This window comes from Chiloscyllium punctatum, chromosome 48 (genome assembly GCF_047496795.1).
Source record: "Chiloscyllium punctatum isolate Juve2018m chromosome 48, sChiPun1.3, whole genome shotgun sequence".
NCBI lineage: Eukaryota > Metazoa > Chordata > Chondrichthyes > Orectolobiformes > Hemiscylliidae > Chiloscyllium > Chiloscyllium punctatum.
The window spans coordinates 46,859,010-46,885,688 of NC_092786.1; the positions used below are offsets into that span (position 1 = coordinate 46,859,010).

At 41.4% G+C, this 26,679-nt stretch overlaps 1 protein-coding gene across 2 annotated transcripts in view; it reads left to right on the forward strand.

The window, feature by feature from the left end:
- agbl1 (AGBL carboxypeptidase 1) overlaps positions 1-26,679 on the forward strand; it is a 252,237-nt gene that overhangs the window by 191,190 nt on the left and 34,368 nt on the right. For both annotated transcript variants that reach the window (XM_072565137.1, XM_072565138.1), the window contains one exon: positions 5,042-5,211. In XM_072565137.1, the coding sequence (XP_072421238.1) occupies positions 5,042-5,211 (170 nt within the window). The remainder of the gene's footprint in view (positions 1-5,041; positions 5,212-26,679) is intronic.

Sequence of the window (26,679 nt, forward strand, 5' to 3'; positions counted from 1 at the left end):
TCAAAGGAAACATGTCTATCACTTTATACCACCAGCCTGGAGTCTGCACTGGTGGATTGAAGGCAGCTAAGTGGTTATTGATCAGAACTGAGTCTCTCTTATTTAGTTTAAAAAGCTATAAAATGGAAAATTTCACAAGCTATTAGACCTTGATTTTTAAATTTAGTTCTTGCACCTGGACACAAGAGGCAAAAAAAGGGCAATGAACTAACAAATTGCAGAGACACTAAAAGACATTCACAAAATATGTGTTAGTCAATAGGAAGCCTGTGAATTAGACGTTGTGAAGAGTGTCTCCAGGTTTTTGTGGGTCTTTGTCAATCAGCGCATCACATTGTGAGCCATTTGGGTGAAACTGGTATCTGTCAGTAACACAGAGTGGGCTGTTGGGCAATTGGTATCCCATCCTACATTGTGCTGACCATCTTCTCCACTGAGTGTGAGAGAACATTTGGATATTCACTGAGCTACTCATTGGGGCTGGCATGTACCAATCTTATTCCCTGTTGCTTTCTGTGCCTGTATACTGAGTTATTAAAGAAACAAGTCTCTTTGGTTCAGATCTGATTGTCTTTCTCGGATTCACAATGTTGTCATTACATTGCACAATCTTGTCTGTAACTGGAAGGGCAGGTTGATCATTCATCTATAGGTGAAGGTTGGAGACAACGTAGAAAGAACAACATTTTAATCCTACTTAATATTTGTAATGTACTACATGATTGAATAATATTAAATAACAAACTGATCACGTGAAATAGAGATTTAGTATTCAAGCTGACCCAAAATATTGTCTGTATTCGTCATTCAGACAGTGAGGAGAAGCAATTATCAACACTTTACAGAATTGCTGGCTTGTAACCTCAGCTTCCCTTTTCAATTGACTGCTAGCAATGGTGGTAATAGGCCTGTGTGTTTTCAACCTGTTAATTAATGCCTGGTTCTTTTTCATGTTTCATTTATTTTACCAAGTAGTCAGCAAGGAGCAATTTGTAGACAGCAATGTCATCACTGCTACTATTATGGAACAAGTGTGCTGAAAGCATATCACAGACCAATATGGCTTCAGCCCCAAAAGAGGGAAAGACAGAAAACTGGGGATGGAGTTGTGGATAGATTCCAACAGAAAATACCAACAGACCAGTAAGAAGCATTTTCAAACAGGTACAAACTGCTAACAGAGTGATAGAAAGCTCGAATGGACTAATAGAAAATGCTAACAAGATGTACAGGATCAATAAAAAAAATTAATGAATCCATAGAAGCCATCAACAGACTGGTAGAAGGCACTAACAAATTCGTGCAGAGCACTAAGAGTGGTAGAGAATAGTGACAAATCTTTAAAACTCTGTGACATAAAAAGTAGAAAGCTGGAACAAGACAATAGAGAGCACTGGCTGTCTCACAGGGAGCACCAATACAAATGCTGACATTTGGCACAATTGTGAGTATTCACATCACTTCAAGAATGCAATGATGAAAATGAACAGCAGGTGAAACTGAATTTTACAGGCTATTGACTTGGTCTCAGTTACTGTGCTCTGTTTGAAGTAAAATATCTTCATCAGGAACTTTCAGCAGCTTCTCAGGAATAATTAGGATAATCTTGCCTCTAACTGTAAATCTAATCCATAACCTCCTGTCTCACTCCCCCATTTAACACTTGCTCAATTGTTCCTGAACTAGCCAGCAAAGTCCACATCCAATGAATTAATAATAAAAATCTGTGTGATCGGGGTGAACAAAGTTGTAGAAAATGAACTTGGTGCTGCTAATGGCTGCAACACGGCTGGTGGAAGGCTGTTAATTCTCAAAAGGGGACACAGGAGAGGGTCTCCCTATATAATGCTGAGCAGCTGTGGGTATTTACCTTCAGTCAGCACCAGATCAGCATGGGTGCCAATTGTTAAGAGTTGGCTGGCAGTCATTAGCAATACCTGTCAGAGTGGCAGGTCAGGATGGATGCTATCATGCTGAGAGAGATATGCTAAATGGAGCTACTGCCACTCTATCTAAGGAGAGGTCAGAGGCCCCTTTCCACACTGATATTCATATCTACAACGGCAATCGTCAGAGCTTGCTGTGTTCTCAGGTTCTACTGAAGCACTACAATGTCTGGTAGTATTTACAGGTGCTGCTTTGGAAGCTGACATCTCGACTATCTGCCATTGCATCATGGTTGGCGCCAAAGGTTGACTGATGGGGTTAGGCACGAACATCAAGATAAAATTATTATAGTCCTATTGGACCATAGGGCTGCTCTTTTTTTAAAGAGAGGACGAGGCAGACCACTTTTTGTGGTTTTTAACTTAAAGGTCACCATGTCCCAGGTGAGGGGAAAGGTTGTGAATGGGATCTGGTAATGTCAGCCAATGAAAATATTGAACCAATTACTTGGCATTACAAAACAGCCATCCAGCCAATGAACTAACTGACCCCTGTTTAGGTACTAGAACTGGGCTGGATAGGATGACCTCTGAGCTCTGCACAAACCCCTGAGCCAAGTTCACTGTCAACCTGTTATTCTTTCCTGAAATGTGGGTGTTGCCAGCAAGGTCAGTATTTTGTGCTCACCCTTAACTGTCCTGGAATGCAGAAAGTGGCTAACAGTGAATCATATTGCTGTGGGTCTGGAGTCACATGTAGAGCATGGACAGATAGAGGATTTCCCTCCTTAATTAATGAACCAGAGAGGTTTTTTTTCCTAACAACAATTCGTGGTAGCTTCAGTAGTCACCGGATTTTTATTCTAGATATATTAGTTTCAATTAAATTCCACCAGTTTCACTGGTAGAATTTGAATCCTTGTTCCCTGAGTATTAGCTCAGCCATTGCAAGTCCAGGGGCATTATCACTCATCTCCCATTTCTCCCTTATCCTTTGACTTAATGTGCAGAATTTGCACTGCCCCATGCATTTTCTTGTGTATTTCCTACACCATTCTTCTGTAACCTCATCAACAGAAATCTCCACCTGAATCCTCTGCAGAAGAATTATGTGGAATCTCACCCTCCAGTGAGTTTGCAACGACACAATCCTTGCCTGGTGACATTGTTTTTATCCCAAGAATAGATTTTATTCATAAAATTTGAAAAAAAAATTACAAACCCATTTCAATTTGCATCTTACAGAATTTACAATAATATTCAACTTGAATCTGCATATAGCATTTTCCACTCGATCTGATTGCTATAGAATTAATATTGCACAATATCATTCTGAAAGATTTTAGCATCAGCTCAAGTATCCACAATTTATCTTCCTTTTAAATAGGGTAGGCTAACTTTAGGTAGTGCTAGCAAGTAACAATACTAGGCTCCCTGCTGATGCAGGCAACTAATGTGGTGAGCACTGCCTAAAAGGCAGCAGTGATTATAATGAGCAGGTAGTGCAACATTGGCGTATTGCCTACATTAAACTGAACCGGCATGGGGTAATTACACATCACATTTCTAGTGCCTGTATTTGGGCCTATTCAATTTAGCTCCCATGGAGTTTAAACCAGAGAGTGTAAGTCAGAATATTTAATTCAATGCAAAATCATATCGAGAAACTGGACTGAAGAGAAGTGAAATTAAACAGGAGGGATAAAAGAGACAAAAAGATAAAAACACTTCAAAAAAAGTGTTTGGAAATAATTAAAAATTAAATATAAAGTTTGTGTATGACTGTTAAAATGTAATTGCACTTCAACTGACAAGTCTTTACCTTTGCACTTGTAATGCACCAGAAAAGGTTAAGTTACCAAAGCTCTACTGGACCATAGGATTGCTCCTCTTTAGAGAGAGATATGACTGGGGGTGGCTTAATCGGAGGGTCTAGGAACAAGTGAGGACTGCAGATGTTGGCGATTAGAATCAAAAAGTGTGGTGCTGGAAAAGCGCAGCCAGCCAGTCAAGCAGCAGCTGAGGAGCAGGTGAGTCAAAACATCGACTCTCCTGCTCCTCAGATGCTGCCTGACTGGCTGTGATTTTCCACCACCACACTTTTTAACCTCAGGGTCACAATGCTTCAGGTGAAGAGAGAGATTGAGAAGGAGAGTCCTTCATGATAACCTTGTATGTGGTGAATAAGTGCTCAAATTCACACACACTCCACCTGTAGGAATGCCAAGCCTATTGGCAAGATATCGTTAGAATGAAACTGATGGAGAAGCAGGATAACTAGGACAGAATTTAACTGCAACTGTGTAGATCCTAAAATTTGCTCTTTGGTTCACTCTTTAATAGTCATGAGTACTGGTATATTCATAGTTACTCTTGCGAGAAAATATGGCCATGATTGTCAGACCTGTTTGGTACATCTCGCGTCATCACTAAGGTGCAGCAAGAGTTCATTGTTGGATCTCATCAAATGAATATCTGTGAAATTGGCTGTTCTGTCCTTGCAAAGTTAGAAACCGTGATAATAACTGGTAGTCTGTGCTCATGCAGGTAGCATATCTCCCTCATGCCAAAAAAACATACAAAAGCCACGCTGAATTGCTAATACCTTTCACCTCATAAATAGTATGGAATTTAATGGACTAAGTATGACAAAATATGATCTATAGGCTTTAATGCAAAATGCAGAGGATAGTGAACCTTTCATTTCTATTCAATAAATTAAGGAGACCTGCATTTACAATGCACTGCAGTTATTTGTAGGCTAAAATGATCATATTGTGCAATCCTTTTATTATTTAATCATTTATTTTATTTTAATGATTGTCTATAACAATGTTATGAATTATAGTGACTGGTTTAATGTGATTTGGAGATGCCGGTGTTGGACTGGAGTGTACAAAGGTTTAATGTGTATTGTCATCACAAATCGGCAGCTGTTACCATGATGATTTTTCAATAAAGCTAATTATCTGTCTGACTGTCCTGAATAAGAGATAAGCAAATCATAGTCCCATTTGGTCATCTTTGACTGCTGAATAATTCCACTGTGTAGCTCTAACTTAATGGAAGAGAATGTAAAAGGAACATCAGAAGTTTTGCATTGCTCTGTAAGTAAGCAGCACACTAAACTGAAACATCATTTCTTTTACTGACAGGGTCTCCAACTTGGAACCCAGGAACTGGAAGAAGTGGGAGCTAAGTTCTGTGCAGGGCTCCTGAAGTTAAAGAAAGAGGAATGGTCATGTAGCAAACAGCTGATAACTGAAGATGGCGCTGTATTTGATTCTGATAATGAGCTCCCGAATGATAGACGAGTGACACCCAGGTAAGTGGAGGCTAAATGTTCATTAGCTAGATGGTTGTGGAACAAAAGTCTGATCTCAATTTGATAGTTAACTGACAAGCTTTTATTTCAGTTTTAAGAAGAGTCAGTGAAGGTTGTGCTTCATGCAGCAGGACACCATTAAAATTGAATAGAGAAGGAGAGAGGAAGACATAAATCAGGCAGAAAAGATGAGCTGTGGTTGAGCCAGGGTTTTAGATTACTTGGGGAAAGGAGGTACAATGTTGCACACTTGTGAGATCCTGTGAAAACAGCACAAAGTGACGTTCAGAAACTGAGAAGAGCAAAGTTCAGAGGGCAGACAAAACTCCCCCAGCCCTCTTCTATTCACAATGGAATCTGTAAGCAGCCTTCATCCTAATGAATGGCAGAGCAAGCTTGAGGGGCCAAATGACCTACTCCTGTTCCTTTTTCTAATGTTCTTATGGTCAAAGCCACACATGTTAGAATTAGCCCTCTTCCAAATAAAGAAAGTAGAAGTTGTTTATCGTATATTACAGCCAGCTCTCTCTCTCTCTCTCTCTCTCTCTCTCTCTCTCTCTCTCTCTCTCTCTCTCTCTCTTTCTCTCTCTCTCCACACACACGATACAAACTGTAAGCTGAAATATATTAGAACCAAATCTCCACACAATGTGATCACTGCCTGAACCGACTTATTTCCTTATGCCAGGACTGTCCAATACATTAACTATTGGCCACATGTGGCCTCCTAAGAATTCAGATTTACTTTATTACACTCTTGGTGAGCAAGTTAAAACTGAAAAAGTAGTTTTAAAAAAAACCACTATTGGGTTGCTGATTTCAATGTTCATTTGCACATAACTGTCATATTTTTATCTATTTCTTGTTAAAATGGTTCACTGAAAAGTGAAATCTTTGGATTACTGTTCTTGCTTTATTTCTTTGACCACTGATTATTTTCTAAAATGATGAATAATGCAGGTCAAGTTAGCAGGCCTTAAGCCTTTGGAACACCCAACTCCAAAGGGGAACTGCGGTTGACATGGAGTGCTAATCAAATTGTAAAAGCTGCCTTCATGTTATAACGGAAAGACCACTCCTGTTATTAATACAGGGGCTGGAGTATGGCTACTTAAACACATTCCACTGTACTTTTTTGTAAAAATACAGGGCTCGGTACTGGGATCACTTTTGTTTGTCATTTATATTAATGATTCAGATGAGAATATAGAAGGCATGGTTGGAATGTTTGCAGATGACACCAAAATTGGTGTTACAGTGGAGAGTGAAGAAAGATATCTAAGATTACAAAGGGATCTTGATGAATTGAATCAATGGGCTGAGGAGTGGCAAATGAAGTTTAATTTGGATAAATGCGAGTTATTGCATTTTGGTAAGACAAACAAAGGCCGGACTTATTCAATTAAAAGTAGAGCCTTGGGTAACGCTGTAGAACAGAGACACCTTGGAGTTCATGTGCATAATTCTTTGAAGTTTGTGTCACGTATAGACAGGGTGGTTACGAAGGCGTTTAGGATGCTTGTCTTCATTGCTCCGACCTTTTGAGTATAGGAGTTGGGACATCATGTCAAGGTTTTGGATTTTCAAGACTAGAGGGCATATTTTTAAGGTGAGAAGAGAAATATTTAAGAAAGACATGAGGATAATCTTTTTACAGAGAGTAATTCGTACATGGAATGAACCTCCAGAGGAAGTGTTACAGTTACAATATTTAAAAGACATTTGGACAGATACATGAATGAGAGGTTTGAAGGAATATGGGCCAAGTGCAGGCAGATGAGGCTAGTTAAGCTTGGGATTATGGTTGACATGGATTGGTTGGACCAAAGGGTCTGATTCTGTGTTGTTTAACTCTATAGTGACAATAATTTACTATTCTAATTCTGATTCACACAGCGATTATTAAGCCTTGAATCTGGGTCACAGTGTGAGAGTTTGGGAACCACTGGCCCAACCAATCAGAATAACAATTGTAGGTCAGAAGAGGAAAATGTTCCTGACTGATGATGAGCGGGTAGTATCTGTGGAGAGAGAAACAGAATTAATGTTTCGGTTCAAGTGTGATTCTTCTTCAGACTAGAAAGGAGCTGGAAAATGATTTTTATGTTGTTGCCAGGGTGGGGGAAAGAGAATGAAGCAAAAAGTGGAAGTGGAGAGAGTAAAAGGCATAGGCAAGTGCTAATGGTGGTAATGGTGAAATAGAGATGTAAAACAGGTGTAACTGAATGTTTGAACAAGAACAAAGTCAGGAAGATATGGTCATTCGACAGGGAACTGGATCTGGGTGGACAGAAGGATGTGGCTCAAAATGGAAATAAGGATCTGAGTCTGGATGGAGAGAAACAGCGGGATTGGAATGGATAGGAATCTAATCCGGATGGTTAAAAGCAGTTGTGTCTGACATGTTTCAAAGTACAAGTTAGTGTGCTCAGTTATCACACCGACAGAGTCAGCGTTTCCTCAAGACTGCTAGACAAAGGTCAGGGAGCTGCACTAAGATATGTTGCATCTGATAAATTCATGCCAGAAATTCAAACTGCAGAGACAGAGAAAGACGGCAAGGCCTTGCAGTTAATGACAGTCAATAAACACGTAGTATTCACTTCCCTGCGTTGAAGGCAACATTTTCCACTGAAGCATGTGATTAATCAGTGTCACCTTAGTCACGCCTGTGGCTAATCAGTTGGACTATCGGACAACACTTACCACAGATTATACATTGCACCATGTGTGTATCAGAGACAGCTTTCTACCATGAGTAATTGAATTATCATCCTATGATTACGTGACAGTGATTAGCCTATTTACTGGAAGGTGCAGTGAGGTGGTGGATGCTGTACAGTTAGTTTTCTGATGATTATTGCAGAGAATTTTGTTTTACAAGGTTCCCGATGCTGTTGAGGATGTTGCTGCATTGTTTTACATTGTGTTGCGTTTGTAAACTGTGTGTAGCGACAAAGCAGCAGAAACATTGATTAATCTCCACTCATCTGAATCAACAGGGTGACTGACATCAGAAAGCAATTTAAATAGAACATATCAGAGTTAAACAGCAACACCACAAGCATTGACATTAGGAGAGCAGAACTGAGGCATTCTGCATTGAGAACTTGACAAGGCAAAACAAGTGTAATGTAATCAAGAATGTTTGAATTACCTCGTTGAATCTGTTGCTTATGGCAACTAGTTGGGGAATAATATCAAGGGCCCTTAATATGACAAGAAATTAAAACTCATTCTTTCTTCTAGGTGAAATCATAACTTGCTGGAAAATATTTGGAGAGGAACAGAGAATGGTTAACATCCCAAGTTAACATTTTCTGTTTTTATTTCAGATTGCCAGCATCTGCACTATTTTATTTTCAATAACCTGTTACGATGAGTATTGATTGTCCACTTTTAAAAATTAGGAGCTATCTTGGCTGAACATTGACCATTCTAAGGTGTAGTCCTGATGGACATCACCTACTCTGGAGAGCATCAATCACCTTCTCCTTCCACTGGCTATGATGTTATGTTTTCCCATTCATTTTTCATTGACAAACGAGACTGCCCTTAGGTAGATACATGTCTTGCAGTTGGGTTTGATAGCTTAGGTTACACTGAGATTCTGAGTGTAGGGTCCTGCTTTGGGCTGGATGAAAATGGAATAGCGTAAGATAGATGGACTTCAGATTGGTTTCACAGGTCAGCCCAACATCAAGGGCCAAAGGGCCAGTACTGCGCTGTAATGTTATATGATCTGTGTTCATTGTACCAGCATGACATCAGGATGACAATACGAATTGCAGATAGGTTCAGTTCAGCTCTGGTGCCCTTTGGATGTAGTCCCTCTCATATTAAAGGGTAGAGTATGGTCGCCACTCACCGCCACGCAGTCATGGGTAAAGAACAGATGCTGAACAAGCTGGTGATACCCATACCCCATGAAAGGAATATAAAAGAGAACTTCTATTGGTTCTAATGCCCCTTTTGTCCTTTTGCACGTTTAGGATTTTCAGCAACTCTGTGTAGTCTGATCGTGATTAAGTTGTCGATTTTAATGTAGTCCATCCAGCATGAAGATAACTATTGTACCAATAAAAAAAGCTATTATTCCAGCTTGCTTGAAACCAGTCTGCAACTATGATGTTCTGGAAACCATCCATTTGATAAAGAAAAAGAGAATAGGATATGAGCATAAAGTAAAAAACTTATTGTCACAGCTTCTATCAGTACATAAAAAGGAAAAAAAAAGATTAGGAGAGACAAATGTTGTTCTATTACAGGCAGAGGCAGGAAAATTTAGAATAGGAAATACGGAAATGACCGAGAAGTTAAATAAGTGCTTTGCCTCTGCCTTTGCAGAGGAAACTCTAGGAACTCTTCCTGAAATAATTAAGGTCCAAGGGTCTGGTCAGAGTGTGGAACTGAAAGAACTTAGTATCAGTCAAGCAGGAATATTGGAGAAATTAAGATGAGTGATAGTTGACAGATCCCTGGGATCCAATGACTTTCCTTTTAGAGTGTTTAAAGAGATGGCTATAGAGATAATGGATGCATTGGTGATCAGCTTTCATGATTTCAAGTTGGACCTCCATCCCAGCCCCAATATCTTAGGTCATGCTCCATGGGCAACAATCACACACAGGCCATTTCCATAGACATTGGCATCTGACATGTACCAACTTCATCACGTGGTCATCAAACATTTCTGATTGGCTAACAGTGTGCTTCTGCACATCAATGCTGCCATTTGGAGTACACCAGCGCCTTTCATTGAAATGCTGCTGCAAGGACACATTGTGCATGGGGGCTCCCAGACTGGATCAGGATGCATCTCAGGGCTACTCACTCTCATGTTGGAACAGTGCAGTCTGCAGAGTCCCAGGAACACCATCGAGGAGTTGGGCAGACGTCACTCATTGTTCAGGAATGTGTGATTAAGTCACTCACGTGAGTGGGCCTTGGTTAATCTTGGGGGGTTTGTCCAGTAAAGCTACAGAGATGTGGCAATAGCATACAAACCAGTAGGTGCTCCTGGCTCTAGTCTGGGTATCAGAACCACCGAGGCATCAGTATCTGAGTTGGTGGAGGGAGCAGGAGGCTGCCTGGTTGGGGCTTCCTCTAAGGCAGCTGTTCTGTGTTCCCAGAAGTGGAGGAGGTAGCATCCTTTCAACCCCCTTCTAATGTCATTAGTACTTCCAGGTGACAAATGGAAGGATGAAGCATGATCAAGGGGTAGAAATTTGAGCATGTTATATTAGCATAGTGATAGAAATGTGGGTCAGCATAACAGTTAGCAATGTACCTTACTTTGCTGGACAGGCATCTCCAGAGGAATGTTCTAAGTCCTGGCTAGTGAAGGTCAAGGTCCTCCAACCAGGGGCAAGGAGCCAAATATCAGACATCCCACTAGCACTGTCCTGTCACTATCAGCCCAATTATGCGTCATTTCTCTCTTGGAATGATGGAAAGGGAGTGATTGAATGTGATGAAGGTGGGTGGCATCACTATTACTGCATCTGGGGGAAAGGTGGTGAGGTGACCCAAGTGAGTGAGAAGGCAGCACAGAGGCCAGGCAGGGTGTGGGAATTGGGTGGTTGGGAATGAATGAGGGAAGCTGTTGCAAACTAATTAGAGTTGTAGAGCAAGAGTTTAGGTAGTAGATGGGTACAGCACCAGAGACAGTTTGAGGTGCCAGGATGAAGGTGGTGGCTCCTACTCTGGCAGAGTGGAGGCAGTTATTGACCATCTTGCAAAAGAGTTTAGGTAGAAATCTCAGGCTGGAAGGATCTGGTGTCTTGGCCTCCTCTGCTGGTTCCATGGGAAGAACCTTAGACAACCTTGGCTGACAAAGGAAGTCAGGAAATGTATTAAAGAAAAAGAGAGATCCTATAAAGTGGCTAAGAACAGTGGGAAATCAGAAGATTGGGAAGGATACAAAAGCAAACAGAGGATAACAAAGAGTGTAATAAGAAATTAGAAATTAGAATATTAGAAATAATAGTAAAAGTTTCTTTCAGTACATAAGAAACAAACGACAGGCAAAAGTAGACATTGGGCCACTTCAAACTGATGCAGGGAGCCTAGTGATGGGAGATAAGGAAATAGCAGGAGAACTTAACAAGTACTTTGCGTCAGTTTTCACAGTGGAAGACAGGAGTATTATCCCAAAAATTAAAGGGTGTCAGGGGGCTGAGTTGAGTATGGTTGCCATTACGAAAGAGATAGTGCTAGAAAAGTTAAAAAGTCTTAAAATTGATAAATCTCCTGGCCCCGATGGGATACACCCTAGAGTTCTGAGAGAGGTTGCTGAGGAAATAGCAGAGGCATTGGTTGAGATCTTTCAAGAGTCACTGGAGTCAGGAAAGGTCCCGGACGATTGGAAGATGGCTGTAGTAACCCCCTTGTTCAAGAAAGGATCAAGGCAAAAGATGGAAAATTATAGGCCAATCAGCTTAACCTCGGTTGTTGGTAAAATTCTAGAATCCATCATTAAGGATGAGGTTTCTAAATTCTTGGAAGAGCAGAGTCTGATTAGAACAAGTCAACATGGATTTAGTAAAGGGAGGTCATGCCTGACAAACCTGTTGGAATTTTTTGAAGAGGTAACAAGTAGGTTAGACCAGGGGAACCCAGTGGATGTGGTCTATCTGGACTTTCAAAAGGCCTTTGATAAGGTGCCACACGGGAGACTGCTGAGCAAGGTGAGGGCCCATGGTGTTCGAGGTGAGCTGCTGGGATGGATTGAGGATTGGCTATCTAACAGAAGGCAGAGAGTTGGGATAAAAGGTTCTTTTTCAGAATGGCAGCCGGTGACGAGCGGTGTCCCGCAGGGTTCGGTGCTGGGGCCACAGCTGTTCGCATTATATATTAATGATTTGGATGAGGGAACCGGGGGCATTCTAGCGAAGTTTGCCGATGATACAAAGTTAGGTAGACAGGCAGGTAGTACTGAGGAAGTGGGGAGGCTACAGAAGGATCTAGACAGGTTGGGAGAGTGGTCCAGGAAATGGCTGATGGAATTTAACGTGAGCAAGTGCGAGGTCTTGCACTTTGGCAAAAAGAATATAGGAATGGACTACTTTCTAAATGGTGAGAAACTTAATAAAGCCAAAGCACAAAGGGATCTGGGAGTGCTAGTCGAGGATTCTCTAAAGGTAAACATGCAGGTTGAGTCTGTGATTAAGAAAGCGAATGCAATGTTGTCTCTTATCTCAAGAGGGTTGGAATATAAAAGCAGAGATGTACTACTAAGACTTTATAAAGCTCTGGTTAGGCCCCATTTGGAGTACTGTGTCCAGTTTTGGTCCCCACACCTCAGGAAGGACATACTGGCACTGGAACGTGTCCAGCGGAGATTCACACGGATGATCCCTGGAATGACAGGCCTAGCATATGAGGAACGGCTGAGGATACTGGGGTTGTATTCGTTGGAGTTTAGAAGATTAAGGGGAGATCTAATAGAGACGTACAAAATAATACATGGCTTTGAAAAGGTGGATGCTAGAAAATTGTTTCTGTTAGGCGAGGAGACTAGGACCCGTGGACACAGCCTTAGAATTAGAGGGGGTCATTTCAGAACGGAAATGCGGAGACATTTCTTCAGCCAGAGAGTGGTGGGCCTGTGGAATTCATTGCCACGGAGTGCAGTGGAAGCCGGGACGCTAAATGTCTTCAAGGCCGAGATTGATAGGTTCTTGTTGTCTAGAGGAATTAAGGGCTACGGGGAGAACGCTGGCAAGTGGAGCTGAAATGCGCATCAGCCATGATTGAATGGCGGAGTGGACTCGATGGGCCGAATGGCCTTACTTCCACTCCTATGTCTTATGGTCTTTATGGTCTTATATTTCCTTTGCACCACCCTGTACACCAGGACTTCTTGGTCCCTGTCCACCAAGAGGAGTGCCAAGTTCTCCTTGTCTTCCGTATGGCTCCAAATGAGCAGGGCAGCTCCAACTGCCAACTATTGATGAGGTAAACAACAAGGATGGCACCATTGCCAGGGACCCTGTGATGTCCCAGCAGTGACAAGTACATCTGCCTGTGGTGGTAGGGGGATTGTGCGAGCATTGGATGAGCAAGGTGCCATAGGGGCATGGTACCTTGCTAGTTAGGTCGTTTAGATTGAGCGACAAAACCTGTTAGGCCTCGCAGATTGAAAACTTGATATACTTGACAAAAACAACATTGAGCTGTTTTCTGTTAAAATTAAGTCCTTGATGTCCAGAGGAACCTAGGCATCCTTATCCGTAACTCACTCAAAGACAGCATACAGTCACTGCAAGCCTTTCAAAAAGAGAACAATATGTTTATTGCAAGACAATTTGAGTACAGGCGCAAAGATGTCTTGCTTCTTTTGTATTGAACCTTGGTAAGGTTGCACCCGGATCATTTTGCACAGTTCCGGTCCCCTGGCCTAAGGAAGGATATATTTGCCGTGGAGAGAGTGCAGCAGAGGACTGATTCCTCAGATAGTAGGACTGTACTGAGAGAAAGGAGTGAGGACATTGGCCTTTATTCTCTGGAGTTTAGAAAAATGAGCGGCTGATTCATCGAAACCTAAAAATATTGTGAAGAGATAGACAGATCAGTTTCAGAAAGGATGTTTCCCCTGTCTGTGGGGTCGAGGACCAGGGGAATAGTATCAGAAAGAAAGGCAAGCCAGGGTGGCTCAGTGGTTAGCACTGCTGCTCCACAACATCAGAGATTGGGGTTTGATTCCACTCTCTGACGATCGTCTGTGAGGAGTTTGCACATTCTCCCCGTGTCTGCGTGTGTTTCCTCTGGGTGCTCCGGTTTCCTCCCACAGTCCAAAGATGAGCAGGTCAGGTGGATTTGTCATGCTAAATAGCCCATATTGTCTAGGGATGTGCAGGCTGGGTATTTAGCCACAATAAATGTAGGGTAGGAGGGTGGATCTGAGTGGGATGCTCTTTTGGGGGGGGGTCAGTGTGGTCTCAATGGGCTGAATGGCCTGCTTCTACACTGTAGGGATTCTATGATTTAAAACTGAGCTGAGGAGGAATTTCTTCATTCAGAGGGTGGCGAATCTTTGGAATTCTCTACCATAGAAGGCTGTGGAAGCTTAGCTATTGAGTAAGTTCAAAACAGAGATTGATCGATTTCTAGTTACTAATGACAGCAAGGGATAAGGCGATAGTGCAGGAAAATAGCGTTGAAATAGTTGATCAGCCATGATCCAGAATGGCAGACCACATTCAAGGGACGGAATGGCCTATTCTACTCCTGTGATCTTCTGACAGCATCTAGTTCCCACCCCAGTTTATGTTCCCACCCCAGTTTATGCTCCCACCTCTTTGACCTTGCCAGAATTTGATCAGTGGATAGATGGGAAACATTTAATGTGATCAGACGTTAATCCTAACTCAAGTTAAAAATCAAAATCAAAGCTATAGGGTTGGGGGAGATCTACAAAGTTAGAGCAAATGTTCTTCCAAGTTGTTTTGAGTAATTATGTTACATGACAATAATACCTCAAATATACTTTGTGAATCAGTATAATAAGCAGATTTTTCCAACATGAACATAGAGGGAGGTCTTGCCTACTGAGAACAAGTGCCAGATATTCTATCATGCACTGTAGGTGCTTTTTGGATTAATCAGGATATTTGATGTGCATTCCCAGGGGTGAGGCTCCCTGCCAAAAGTCAGAAAATTATCATTAATGCATTAAAAAAGAAAACAACAGCAATCAATATGCTGACAGCATGATTTACAGTGTGTAGACTCCGAAGAAGTTTGCCCCACATCTATGCCTTACTATGCTGAAAATCCAGATATTTTTCCGATAGAAAATCAATTAACATGTTCTGCAGCTCAACCTCCAGCTCTATACTCTCAATGGGGTTTAGGCCAAAGCGATTGAGTGCAGGGCGAACGTGTTGGTCATCATCAGGTTGCGTGACATCATAAATCCTCAAGGGTTTATCTTCCTGTCATTATCAAGAGCTTTCTTTTCCTCCCCTTTCAATGTATGAGCAAAGAAGGAAGAAAAATCACTGATGATAGTAACATGATTTTTAAGGGATTTGCAAAATGTAACAAGTTTTCATAGGCTTTGCAATATCCGGTAAACTTATTCTTTTATTTGAATATGTGACAGTATTGGGGCGGCACAGTGGCTCAGTGGTTAGCACTGATGCCTCACAGCACCAAGAACCTGGGTTTGATTCCAGCCTCGGGCGACTGTGTGGAGTTTGCACATTCTCCCTGTATCTGCGTGGGTTTTCTCTGGGTGTTCCAGTTTCCTCCCACAATCCAAAAGATGTGCATGTCAAGTGAATTGGCCATGCTAAATTGCCCATAGTGTTAGGTACATTAGTCAGGGGTAAATATAGGGTAGGGCAATGGGTCTGGGTGGGTTACTCTTTAAAGGGTCGGTGTGTGTGGACTTGTTGGACCAAAGGGCCTGTTTCCATACTGTAGTCAAATTTATTGGGGCAATCAACATGAATGATTGTATATTAAGTATAAAAAATAGCAGTAGGCCACAAGATAAGAAGCAAATTATGTCCAGCTTGGTTTAACCCAAAAGATGCATGCACTCCAATGTTGCATAACATGAGGCACAGCTTCTTGGCATCTCTGTTTACCAGAGTCAGAGTCATTGAGATGTACAGCACAGAAACAAACCCTTCGGTCCAATTTATCCGTGCCGACCAGTTACCTTAGGTAAATCTAGTCCCATTTGCCATCATTTAGCTCATATTCCTCTGAGCCCTTCCTGTTTATATACCCATCCAGATGCCCCTTAAATGTTGTAATTGTACCAGCCTCCATCACTACTTCTGGCAGCCCATTCCATACATGCACCACCTTCTGCATGACAAAGCTGACCTTTAGGTTTCTTTTATATCTTTTCCCTTCTACCCTAAACCTATGTCCTCTAGTTCTGGACTCCCCCACTCCAGGGAAAAGACTTTGTCTATTTATACTATCCATGATGTTATAAACATCTATAAGGTCACCCCTCAGCCGCTGACACTCCAGGGAAAACAGCCCCAGCCTATTCAGCCTCTCCCTGTAGCTTAAACCCTCCAACCCTGGCAACATCCTTGTAAATCTTTTCTGAACCCTTTCAAGTTTCACAACATCCTTCTCTCTCTGTTTCTATCCCTAATCTTTGCCCTTCAACTTGGCCTGACCCATGACCCATTCTTAGAGTTGGATTTGTGAGTATGACAGTGAGTATTCACAGGCAGCTTGCTGTTGTGGGATGGTGGAATGTCTCTGTGGGATGAGTCTGTGCATTTTTGGATGAGGGATGTCTCCTCTGTGGGCTATGGATCAGCCTACCCTACTCTGGAAGGCTGCCAGGGTCTCTCTATGTAGTGGCCTCTCCAACACTGTTGAACTGCTGGTGATGGTTGAAAAGTCTCCATTAATTCGCCGCCTCAGTCTAGAGTTGGCAGTTCCCACTGCCAGTTACATCGATAGGAGGTGAGAAAATGTCAGTATAATTCTGATGTTTTTCTCTGCCATTTTACAGTGTCTCCCACCTCCCAGTTGGGAGATGGCACAACTTTAGGAAGGGAGTTAAGTTATGAAAGAGCCACACAAAGCGATAGAAACAGATTAAATGAATGGGCAAAGAACTGATAAATGTGATTAATGTGGGAAATCGTGAATTGGAATAGTCCTTTTTGGAGGGAAGAATAAAAGTGAGGCATATAATCTAAATGATGAGAGATTGCAGAACTTTAAGATTGGGCAGGCTAGGTTGGAGTTTGCACGAACAAAGGAAACTCAACTGAAACACATACGATCCTGAGAGGTTTTGACAGGGTAGCTGTGGAGAAGATATTTTTGCTTGTGGTAGAATCTGGAACTAGAGGTCTCTGTTTAAATCTAATGCATTGCCCATTTAAGATTGAGATGGGGAGAATTGTTTTTCTCTCACAGACAGTTATGAGTTTTTGCAAGGAAGTGAAAGCAGGATCTTTTATTTTATTTTGGCTGAAGGAAATCAATTATTGACAATCAAAAGGGACAGAAGGTGGAAATGTGGGGTACTCCTGTCAGTCATGAACATATTGAATAGCAGAACAGGCTTGATGGGCCAAGTGGCCTCCTCCTGCTCCTAATTTGTATGCTCGCATGTCCTCAGAGGACAGATTAAATTCTTTTTAATGTCTGTCACGTGCTACTTACACTCTCTCTCTCTCTCTCTCTCTCTCTCTCTCTCTCTCTCTCTCTCTCTCTCTTTTATTTTTCTGTGCTAACTAAGTTAATATAAAAAGTGTCTGGTTATAATGGTGTAGTCAAGACAACGGGTTGTTGTCAGTAAAAAACGGTAAGATGCCCCTTTGCCAATCTGTGCCTGTGAGCCCCTCGCATTGCTGACCTCTGACTGGGGAGTGGCTCATGATCCAGATCCCTGGCATCAGGGCAAAATGGTCTGTTGTGAATGACCTCGGGCATTTTGACAGCAAACGATAACGCAGGTCTGGCCAACGAACATTCATTTAAAACAGCTCCGGTCACAGGTAAAGCCAGTCACTGAAACGAGATTGTTGCAATGCCACTGTTTCACTCTGACATTAGGATATTTGTGAAATTTGTTTTGTTTCTGAAGTTAGCAGCTGCTCACAGCTCAGTTTTGATAAGGCCACTTGATTTGCTTCAATTAAGAGGAAGAAAGTTTAGTCGTTCTGCTGCCTTTTATTGTGTAGTAAGCTCCTTGATTTTGTAATTTATTTCTCGGCTTCTTTTCCAATGGAAATTTGGAATTATACTGCCAGCTATTTCTATTGTGCAGGTAATCCCAGCTGTGCCATCTATCACCTCATTGATCACCTTTGGTGACAGCAGATAAATGATATCAAAGCTATTTGCATGCAGTAAGCTGCAGAGGAATGGGACCTGGGTTCATTAATCAGCTGCAGGCTCTTTGAGGTGTGATCAATTTACGGGACTGTGATTGATTTATCCGACATCATGGTGACTCGTGGTAATGCCAACATCTGTCTTACGCTTGGTCTTAAAGGCTTCGCATTTCTTTTGTTCACTATCAAAAGTCTCATTCTTACCAACCCGTCATCACTCTTGCCGTCAGGCCTCCCTCTGTAACTTTATTAGAAACTTCTTGATGATGCTTTTTGATCATCCCGGGTGGAGGTTGAAACAATGACTTTATTCTCTGTGATGTCAGTAGTCATTTGGGGTTTGGGTTGAATGTATTTTAGATACAGCTGTGATACTGGTAAGATGTTGGGCACAGCTGGTGAAACTGGCAGAGGTTAGCTGTGAAATTACCAGAAACCGCTCACTATGTTTGACTGATTGTAAGGATCAGTGAAATGTATTCCTGCAGCCTTTCGATATTACTCCCTATTTGACAATCAGGAGTTGTTGCTGTATTCTTGTAGAATGGTTATATTTAATGCATTATCACACCTTCTGACTACAGGAGAACAACTGCTTATTGGTGTAAGTGAATTTTGCCATTTCTGTTTTAAAGATGTCTCCATCTCCTCCAAAAATGTCTCTGTCCTGGACACTTGTCTTTGTTCTGTGTTTCTGTCTCTTGTATGTCTGTATACCTTTCACAGGCATGCTCATCACTGTATCATCATGTGACCGGAGGGTATTGTTTAAGAATAACTCCAAATTACTGTGAGATTACCTGAAGTGTTGCAGGCTATTAGAAGCATTCTCCTCCGTTCAAACCTAATAGCTTAATGTTTGCCCAGGTAGTGACCTGCCTGTGAACTTAATGTCTGTATGTAGTAGTAATAAACATCTGTTGGATTCTTCAACATCATGATACTCATGTCCATTACCTTATGCCACCCTGCCGGAGACAAAGTGTCATCGTCTTAGGCACCTATAGCAGGAACCAATGGGATTTTGATAATTAAACAGCCAACTTACTTGGTGATGGAAGGGCCAGGAAGTGCTGAAAAACGAAAGACACAAAATATACTTTGACCACAGGATCTACACCATCGTTGCCTACCCATAGGCTGTGGCTGTGGATATGGTCCCTGCAGTCAATTGGACTGACACTGCTTTAGAGGACGTGCCTCTGATCTCCCTCACCTTCTAGTGGAATGCTTCTCTGCATTTTGGTTGTGGGCATGGGAAGACAAACCCATCTCCAAAGGTACCTTGTTCTTCATTTTCCTGAACTGCTGTGTTTTCCAAATACAGTAGCAATTCATAGCAACCATGTAACCAGTTAATGATTGTACTTTCTTGCCCCTTAGTATGTCCTCAGTCTCACTTATTGGGTCCTCCAGAACACTGCTGTACATAAACCTTGCTGACACAGACACAAGATGGCATTTGGGTATCATCTCATTCTGGGCTATGGGCTGATTATGATGCAAAGTCAACATCTCTCAGTGGCACAGTTAAGGAATATTACTGTGTGGCAAAGTATGAGTATGTTCTAATATTAACACAAATCTCCCATGCCTAAGGTGACAGGTAAAAAATGAATGTTGGACACAAGGAATAGATCTGAATCGGAAGAAGTCCCAATAACTGTTGTGAGTGGTTAAATCTCCTGGCAATCTGAGTAAATAAATGATCAAACATGGATCTGTTCAATTTTCAGGAGCAATATGATTTGCCAAATGATGAGATTCAGCCTCAGATTTGGTAGATCTCTGCAATTTGTTTTGAATGAATGACGATGAATTTGCAATATCGACATCTTTACTGATTTGTTATTATCAGTGAAGCCAATTTGCTGTCACCTGGTTTTGTACAGGTCTTGTCACTCAAAGTACAAGCCTGCCCTGGCTGAGTCAACAAAGGAGACAAACGCTAATGACTCGAGATAAAAGTTGCGTGTCAGCCAAATGGAGATGGGCACAGACAATTGAAGGGCAGTGTCACATTGGGCAGATTACATTTGGAGAACCACAATTAGGAACTTTTCATTCATTAGCAATTGAGCAGGTCACTAGACTCTAAATATTTTAATTAAACTTTCCAGACATGTAATACTACACCTTCAGGAGCAGGAGGGACTTGGACCTGGACCTTCTGACCCAGAGGCAGGAACACTATCAGTGCACCTTAAGCGCTCAATTCTCCAGACTTTGTGCATGTGGAATGAACATTAGATTAGCTGAGGACTGAACCCTTTGTTTTGATTAAATTCTGGACATCCAGCACTGATGACTGCATCACTATTATTCTGACTGACGGTGAACAATAGTAATTGCCACAGCCAATTCCAATTTACCTTCACACTGCTGCGACTTCAGCTGATTATCATGCAAAGTCAAAATCTCTCAGTGGAACAGTTAAGGGATGTCACTCTGTGAAGGAATATGAGTACGTTCTAGTGTTAACACAAGTCTCCCAAAAAATATTAATTTCTAGAGTTATACACTTTATCCAATGAATTTGCATATGTAAGTTAAATCTAATAGGATCCAAAAGCTTATTGTTCCAACCAGCTTTCAAAGATGGGACCGGTGTCAGGGATAGTCCCAGTTTAATCATCTTTGCTATGTACATGTAATTCTTAATGATATTGTAGAATAAATATGAGGCCTGCAGAGTGTAAGAATTAATGGAAACATGTGTCTGGAATTCCACTAGGACCTTTGGTTGACAATTTGTAAAATCACTGTGAAATGTTATAAGGTGGTGAGAAAAATTGGTGTTCCCTTCTTAGGGAACTAATGATGCAACTCCTGACTCCAGACACATGCTCCCCATGACTTTATAACACAAGTCTCAGAGTTGATGCAACTCTCCAGAGAGTTTATGATGTGAAGCTTCTCCGACACAATGATATGCGTTCCAAGGGTTTTTATAAAGTGACTCCCCTGGATGTATATCCCCAAAGAACATTTGATGAGAGTCTCTGTGTGGGTGGTCTAATCTCATTTTCACCTTCAGTAGAAATTAAACAAAAGATCAATAGGGATAGCTTTATTGATCACCTTGAATGTAAATGTCACTGCCAGTTACAGAAAATACACTCAAACATGAATGTCACTACTAATTACAAACCATCCTTAACATGCATAGGAAGAAACAGTACAACATTTAATATTTAAAAAAAAATGCCAAAGCAAAATATCACAGGAGCTGGAATGATTCAGCCATACTTAAGGCAGAATGTTGATCAATGTTCCTCCACTCAGTAGCATCACAAATCAGTGTCCTAAGAACTGAGCCTGTTGTGCTTTCTCAGTTTGGATTCTTCTGTGTGCTTTACACAAATACCAGCTCCTCCCCAACGCCCAATTGTTCGGTCCGGTTTAGTGGTATTACATGCTATGAAAGTGTTTGTCCTAATTCGTATCAGATGTTCTGGGGCCTGGAGGTGTAGTGACTCTCCAATTTTGCCAGCATTGTTATTGAAGTTAGAGTGAACAGAACTTGAAACTGACTCCCATTTATTATTGAAGGTTGATAATTAGGCAGCTTTAATCATCAGCACTCCCTCACCATCATATACCGTCATTTTACCAAAGCATGCTTTAAGTTTCTCACCGTCTCCAACCTGGGTGTGGGACAGACCCAACTACTTCCATCTTCTCTTTCCTTTTCACATCTTTCTCTCTATTCCATTTGGTTAGCCTCCGCGGTGGTTTCTTTTGTGATCAAATTCTTAGCTCTTTTTCAACAAAAAAAAATCATAGCCATAATAAAAGTTAGGATCGCTTGCAAAACACTTCACCGTGTCTCCAAAAGCTTCTAAATGTTTCGCCATGACCCAACGCATCAGCAGCAGAATGAATCCTCCTTTCTGCACTTTTAAACAAAACAAATTCCAGTTAAGCAGCCCCCTGATGGAGACTTTGACAAAAAATGCACATTAACAGTTAATGGAAACTTACATAATGAATTAGAAGTTTACTAAATCAAAATAGCTTGTAAGCTTACTACAAATGTAAGGTACATTCCTGGCCAAAGAATGCTGTTCTCTGTTGTGACCATGTGACAGCTTCATCATTTCCCCTTCCCCCACCTCATCCTAGTTTCAAACTTCCAGCTCAGTAACTGTCTCCTTGACTTGTCTGGACTTGTCCGACCTGCCTATCTTCTTTTCCACCTATCCACTCCACCCTCTCCTCCTTGACCTATTACCTTCATCTCCTCCCCCACTCACCCATTGTACTCTATGCTACTCTCTCCCCACCTCCACCCTCCTCTAGCTTATCTCTCCACGCTTCAGGCTCACTGCCTTTATTCCTGATGAAGGGCTTTTGCCCGAAACGTCGATTTCGCTGCTCGTTGGATGCTGCCTGAACTGCTGTGCTCTTCCAGCACCACTAATCCAGTATTTGGTTTTCAGCATCTGCAGTCATTGTTTTTACCATGTATGATTCCCCAGTGTAGTATTCCCCTTCTTAATAAGGTAAAAACAATGACTGCAGATGCTGGAAACCAGATTCTGGATTAGTGGTGCTGGAAGAGCACAGCAGTTCAGGCAGCATCCAAGTAGCTTCGAAATCGACGTTTTGGGCAAAAGCCCTCCATTCCCCTTCTTAATGCTAACATTAGAGTTTGTCACAGATGCAAGAGTCTTTTGTTATGAACTAGGCCAGACCACCCAAAACATTCTTAAGCAGGCAGCCCAGACCATAACTTTGTAATTTGTTTCAGTTAAGTATACAGTGAAAAATCACCTGGAATGAGGTACCGAGGTTGACAACCAGTTTTAAAATAAATAGTTATTCACAAAATTACACAATGAAACACATAGAACAGAATAAAGAACCCCTACAGAACTCAGCCTATCCAAACTAAAGTATGTTGCTCCAAATATGCACAACAGTCGCAATAAGCAAACTCTCTTAAAAACCAGTATAAATGGAACAGATGCTTATAGGTTGAAGTTAGAAGGGTAGAATGGGGGAGACGAACAGAGAGAGATTGTTTCCACACACCTCACGGTTGAACTCCCAACTAGTTTTGCACTGAACTGCTTGGCTACAGACCTTCTAAAACATGACCACTTTGGCCCAAAGTCTCATCTGTTTACATATAAACAAAAGGCCTCTCAAAATCTTTTTCATCTCTGAATCAAACCAGTCTGATCGGCACCGTCTGAGAAAACCAAAGATACTGTATCCTTGAGAAAGGGACCAGTTTGTGACACATTCATTGTTAAGGCTTTTAAATTGAAATGGTGATCTAAGAAAATGGTTTCCTTTACCATGCTCCAGTTTTCATCTAGAGCCCCTCATGGGTTTCCATCAGGTCGTCATCTTGTTACAATCAAGTTTTGTTTTGTATCTTTTGTTCTTCTGCTCAATGATACGTTCGGTTCAAATTACACAAAGTGAAAACAAAGAAACAAACAAAATCACAACCATCAGATCATAGAGTGACTGTACATCAGAGGGAGTCCATTTGGCCCACTGAGTCTGTGCCACCTCTCTGAGTAATTCAACTTGTCCTGTTTCTCCACATTTACCTGTCAGTTGACACTTCTTAATCTTCTTGTAAATTCTCTGTTGAAAGGAATACATTACACAGAATACTAATGTGCCATTATTATTTAAAAGGAATAATGAATAGATAAGATTCTCCATCTCTCCTTTTATCCATCATCTGGATAATTCTCACTGCGTTGTTTCTTCCTAGATCTCTATTGTTCCCATTTCAAATGTTAAATTAAAGGAGCCCAGTTTTGAAATTTGGATATCAAAATTCGAAGTCTTGCTTTAATCTCAATCACTCTGATAGGTGGCAGTATGATTAATTCTATCCTAGCATTTCAGTTTGTCTCTGGGGCGGATATCAATGCCCTAATTTGAAATGTTCTGATTCCCCTGAACTACATGAAATATTTCATGTCTTACTGCAATCAAGCAACTAAGCATGCCGCAGAGTACTTTCGTCAAGTTTCTTCAACTTTCTACAGATAACACAATCACATTTACACACTCATGTTGGCATCCCAATAATGTAAAGCCACCATAGTCTCAGAGGTCTTCTCTCTCCGGGGTAGGTGAAGACTGGTAATGGCTTAATCTGAGGGTATTATGCCTCAGGTGAGGGGAGAGGTTGAGAAGTTGGAACCTTCATGGTGACCTCAGTCAGTATGAGAGGTTGAACCCACACTGAGCATCACGCTGTATCTCAAATCGGCTGTCCAGACAATTGAACTAACTGACCCCAAACTATTTCTTCGTTGTTCAGAATATACAAGGACGTATAATTTGAAGAAGTAAAAAAGTTAATAATTACAACAAAACCAGAAATGGCTGGGGAAACTCAGCAGCTCCAGCAGCCTCTTTGGAGAGAAAGCAGAGTTAACACTTCTGATCCAGTGGACCCTCCTTCAGAACTGATTGTAGCCAGGAAAACATGGTATATATGCTGAGAGGGTAGAGTTGGGGTGTGGGGAAGAGTAAAACAAGAAGTGGAGATGGAGCCCAGAGAGCATGAAAAGCATTGGGTAGACAAAGGAATGGATGCTGGGAAGAGAGAAAAGCTGCTAATGGAGACCGTTAGTTATTAAATAGCTGTACGTAACCACACTTTGACTTTCAGTAGAGTTCACATTAAAGGCAAGTTGATATCTTTGAATTACGTTACTCACGGGTGAACGCATGCATTTTTCCTTAATCCATTTAAATATTGATCTTATTCACCCATTAGCACAGAAGAAAATGATCTAGAAGGATTTCCACGTGGCTGTGTAATTTTCCTTTTCCTACTTCGATTTCCACACATTTTCTTTCATTCTGTTTTGCACATCAAGTAATTTAGGTTTCACTACCATCACAGCCCTGGAGTAGTTTCATTGTCCAATAATATATTATCAATAATTCTTTAAATACAGACTATGCTAACAACACAAATTTACTTATTTTGTTCAACTTTTTTTGCCCTGGCACAGGGTTTAGTCTAATGAGTAATTCCTGATTTTTTTTTAAACTCCAGACTTTCATAGTGTTTTCTTTTTGTTTTGCCACAGCATTTATACTGTGATCTTGTTTGGGTGTCCCAACTTTTATGAAACTCACCCTCCCATGGTCTGTCCATTCCGCACTTCCTAATGCTATGGAGATTACTGCCCAGCTGGAGTTAAAGATGGGAGATTCTCTTCCAGCATTGTTGATGTTGGAAGACTTCCATTCCTCTCATCATGGTCCTCCATCAAACTCCCACCTCCAACTCACCCGCCACTGTGGGTCACCCTAGGAGTCATCCTCACTAAATTGATTTAACATGGGATTCCCCCTTAACTCCTTTCTAGGTAGAACCTCCAACCTCCTAACACTCACAATGGCAGCCTTCTGTCCCATAGGAATTACTGCTGATGCCTCCATCCCTCCCTTGGATCTCCCATTCTGGTGTAGTTGTAAGTAGGAACTTTATATTACCCTCCCTATCCTTTATTATGCCCTAATTTACAGGTGAAGTACAAACAGCTATATAGAGATACAAAACAAGACACGAAAATTCAATGACAAATCTATTGAGAATTAAGAAGGATTTGCTTCATACAAATTGTTCATACTGCCAAATTAAACTCTCATGAATCCTTGTTTCTGTGTGAATCCCTCATGCACTATTCATCTTGCTTGATGTGAAGACATTAATCTCTGCAGCTGTACATTGTGGTGACACAGAAATCTGAAACATCTCGTCAACAAAAAGCTTTATAAAACGTTGCCTATACTCCACTGGTCAGAGAATCAGCATCTATTGTGTTTAATGGTTTCAAATGGTTTTGTTAAAAAAGGGTTCTTGAAGATTATGTTGCAGTTGTGCACAAAATGTTTGATTAGCTGTGTTAAGGGTCTCTCAGCAGCAGTAATGAGTTGCAGCAGTCATGTAGTCAATAAAGGTGGCTGGTATCCACAGCTCTGAGACAATTGAAATGATTCCTTACTCTTTCAACACTAGACAGCCATTCCATTATGTAATAGGGCCATTCATGGAACTAATGAAAGGCGATAGTTCCTGCTTTGCCTCAGATTACGTTGTGGGAAGTTAAAATTGCCCAAATTATTCACCTAGGAGCTGCTAAATTCTAATTTTCATCTGGCCTCATCTAAAAGCAATAAGGAAACCTGCCAAAGAGTTCCCTTTGTGTTTGTAAGGGTTGGAATGGAGATGATTCCCTTCTGCATCTATCTAACAGAGACTGCAGAGTCTTCTATACATTACAGGAAACTCATTTTTCCAGTGGTAATGTCACTGGAGTAGTAATCCAAAGGTCCGAGCTAACACAAGGTATAAGTGATTCAAATCCCACTACTGTAACTGTGGAATTTAAATTCACTGGGATTAGAAGCTAGTTTGTATCATTGATTGTCATAAAAACACATGTTTTTTTAATGGGAAATGAAATCTGCTTTCCTTACACGGTCTAGTCCCACAGCGATGTGGCTGACTCTTAGCCGCCCTAAGAAATGGCTGAGCGAGCTAGTCAGAGGCCGGTGGCAGTTGTCAATAATCCTGTTCAGATCAGTGGGGGCTGCTGCAGGAATGATAACAACCTAATGCACAGGATTGAGGAAAGTCCAGGCC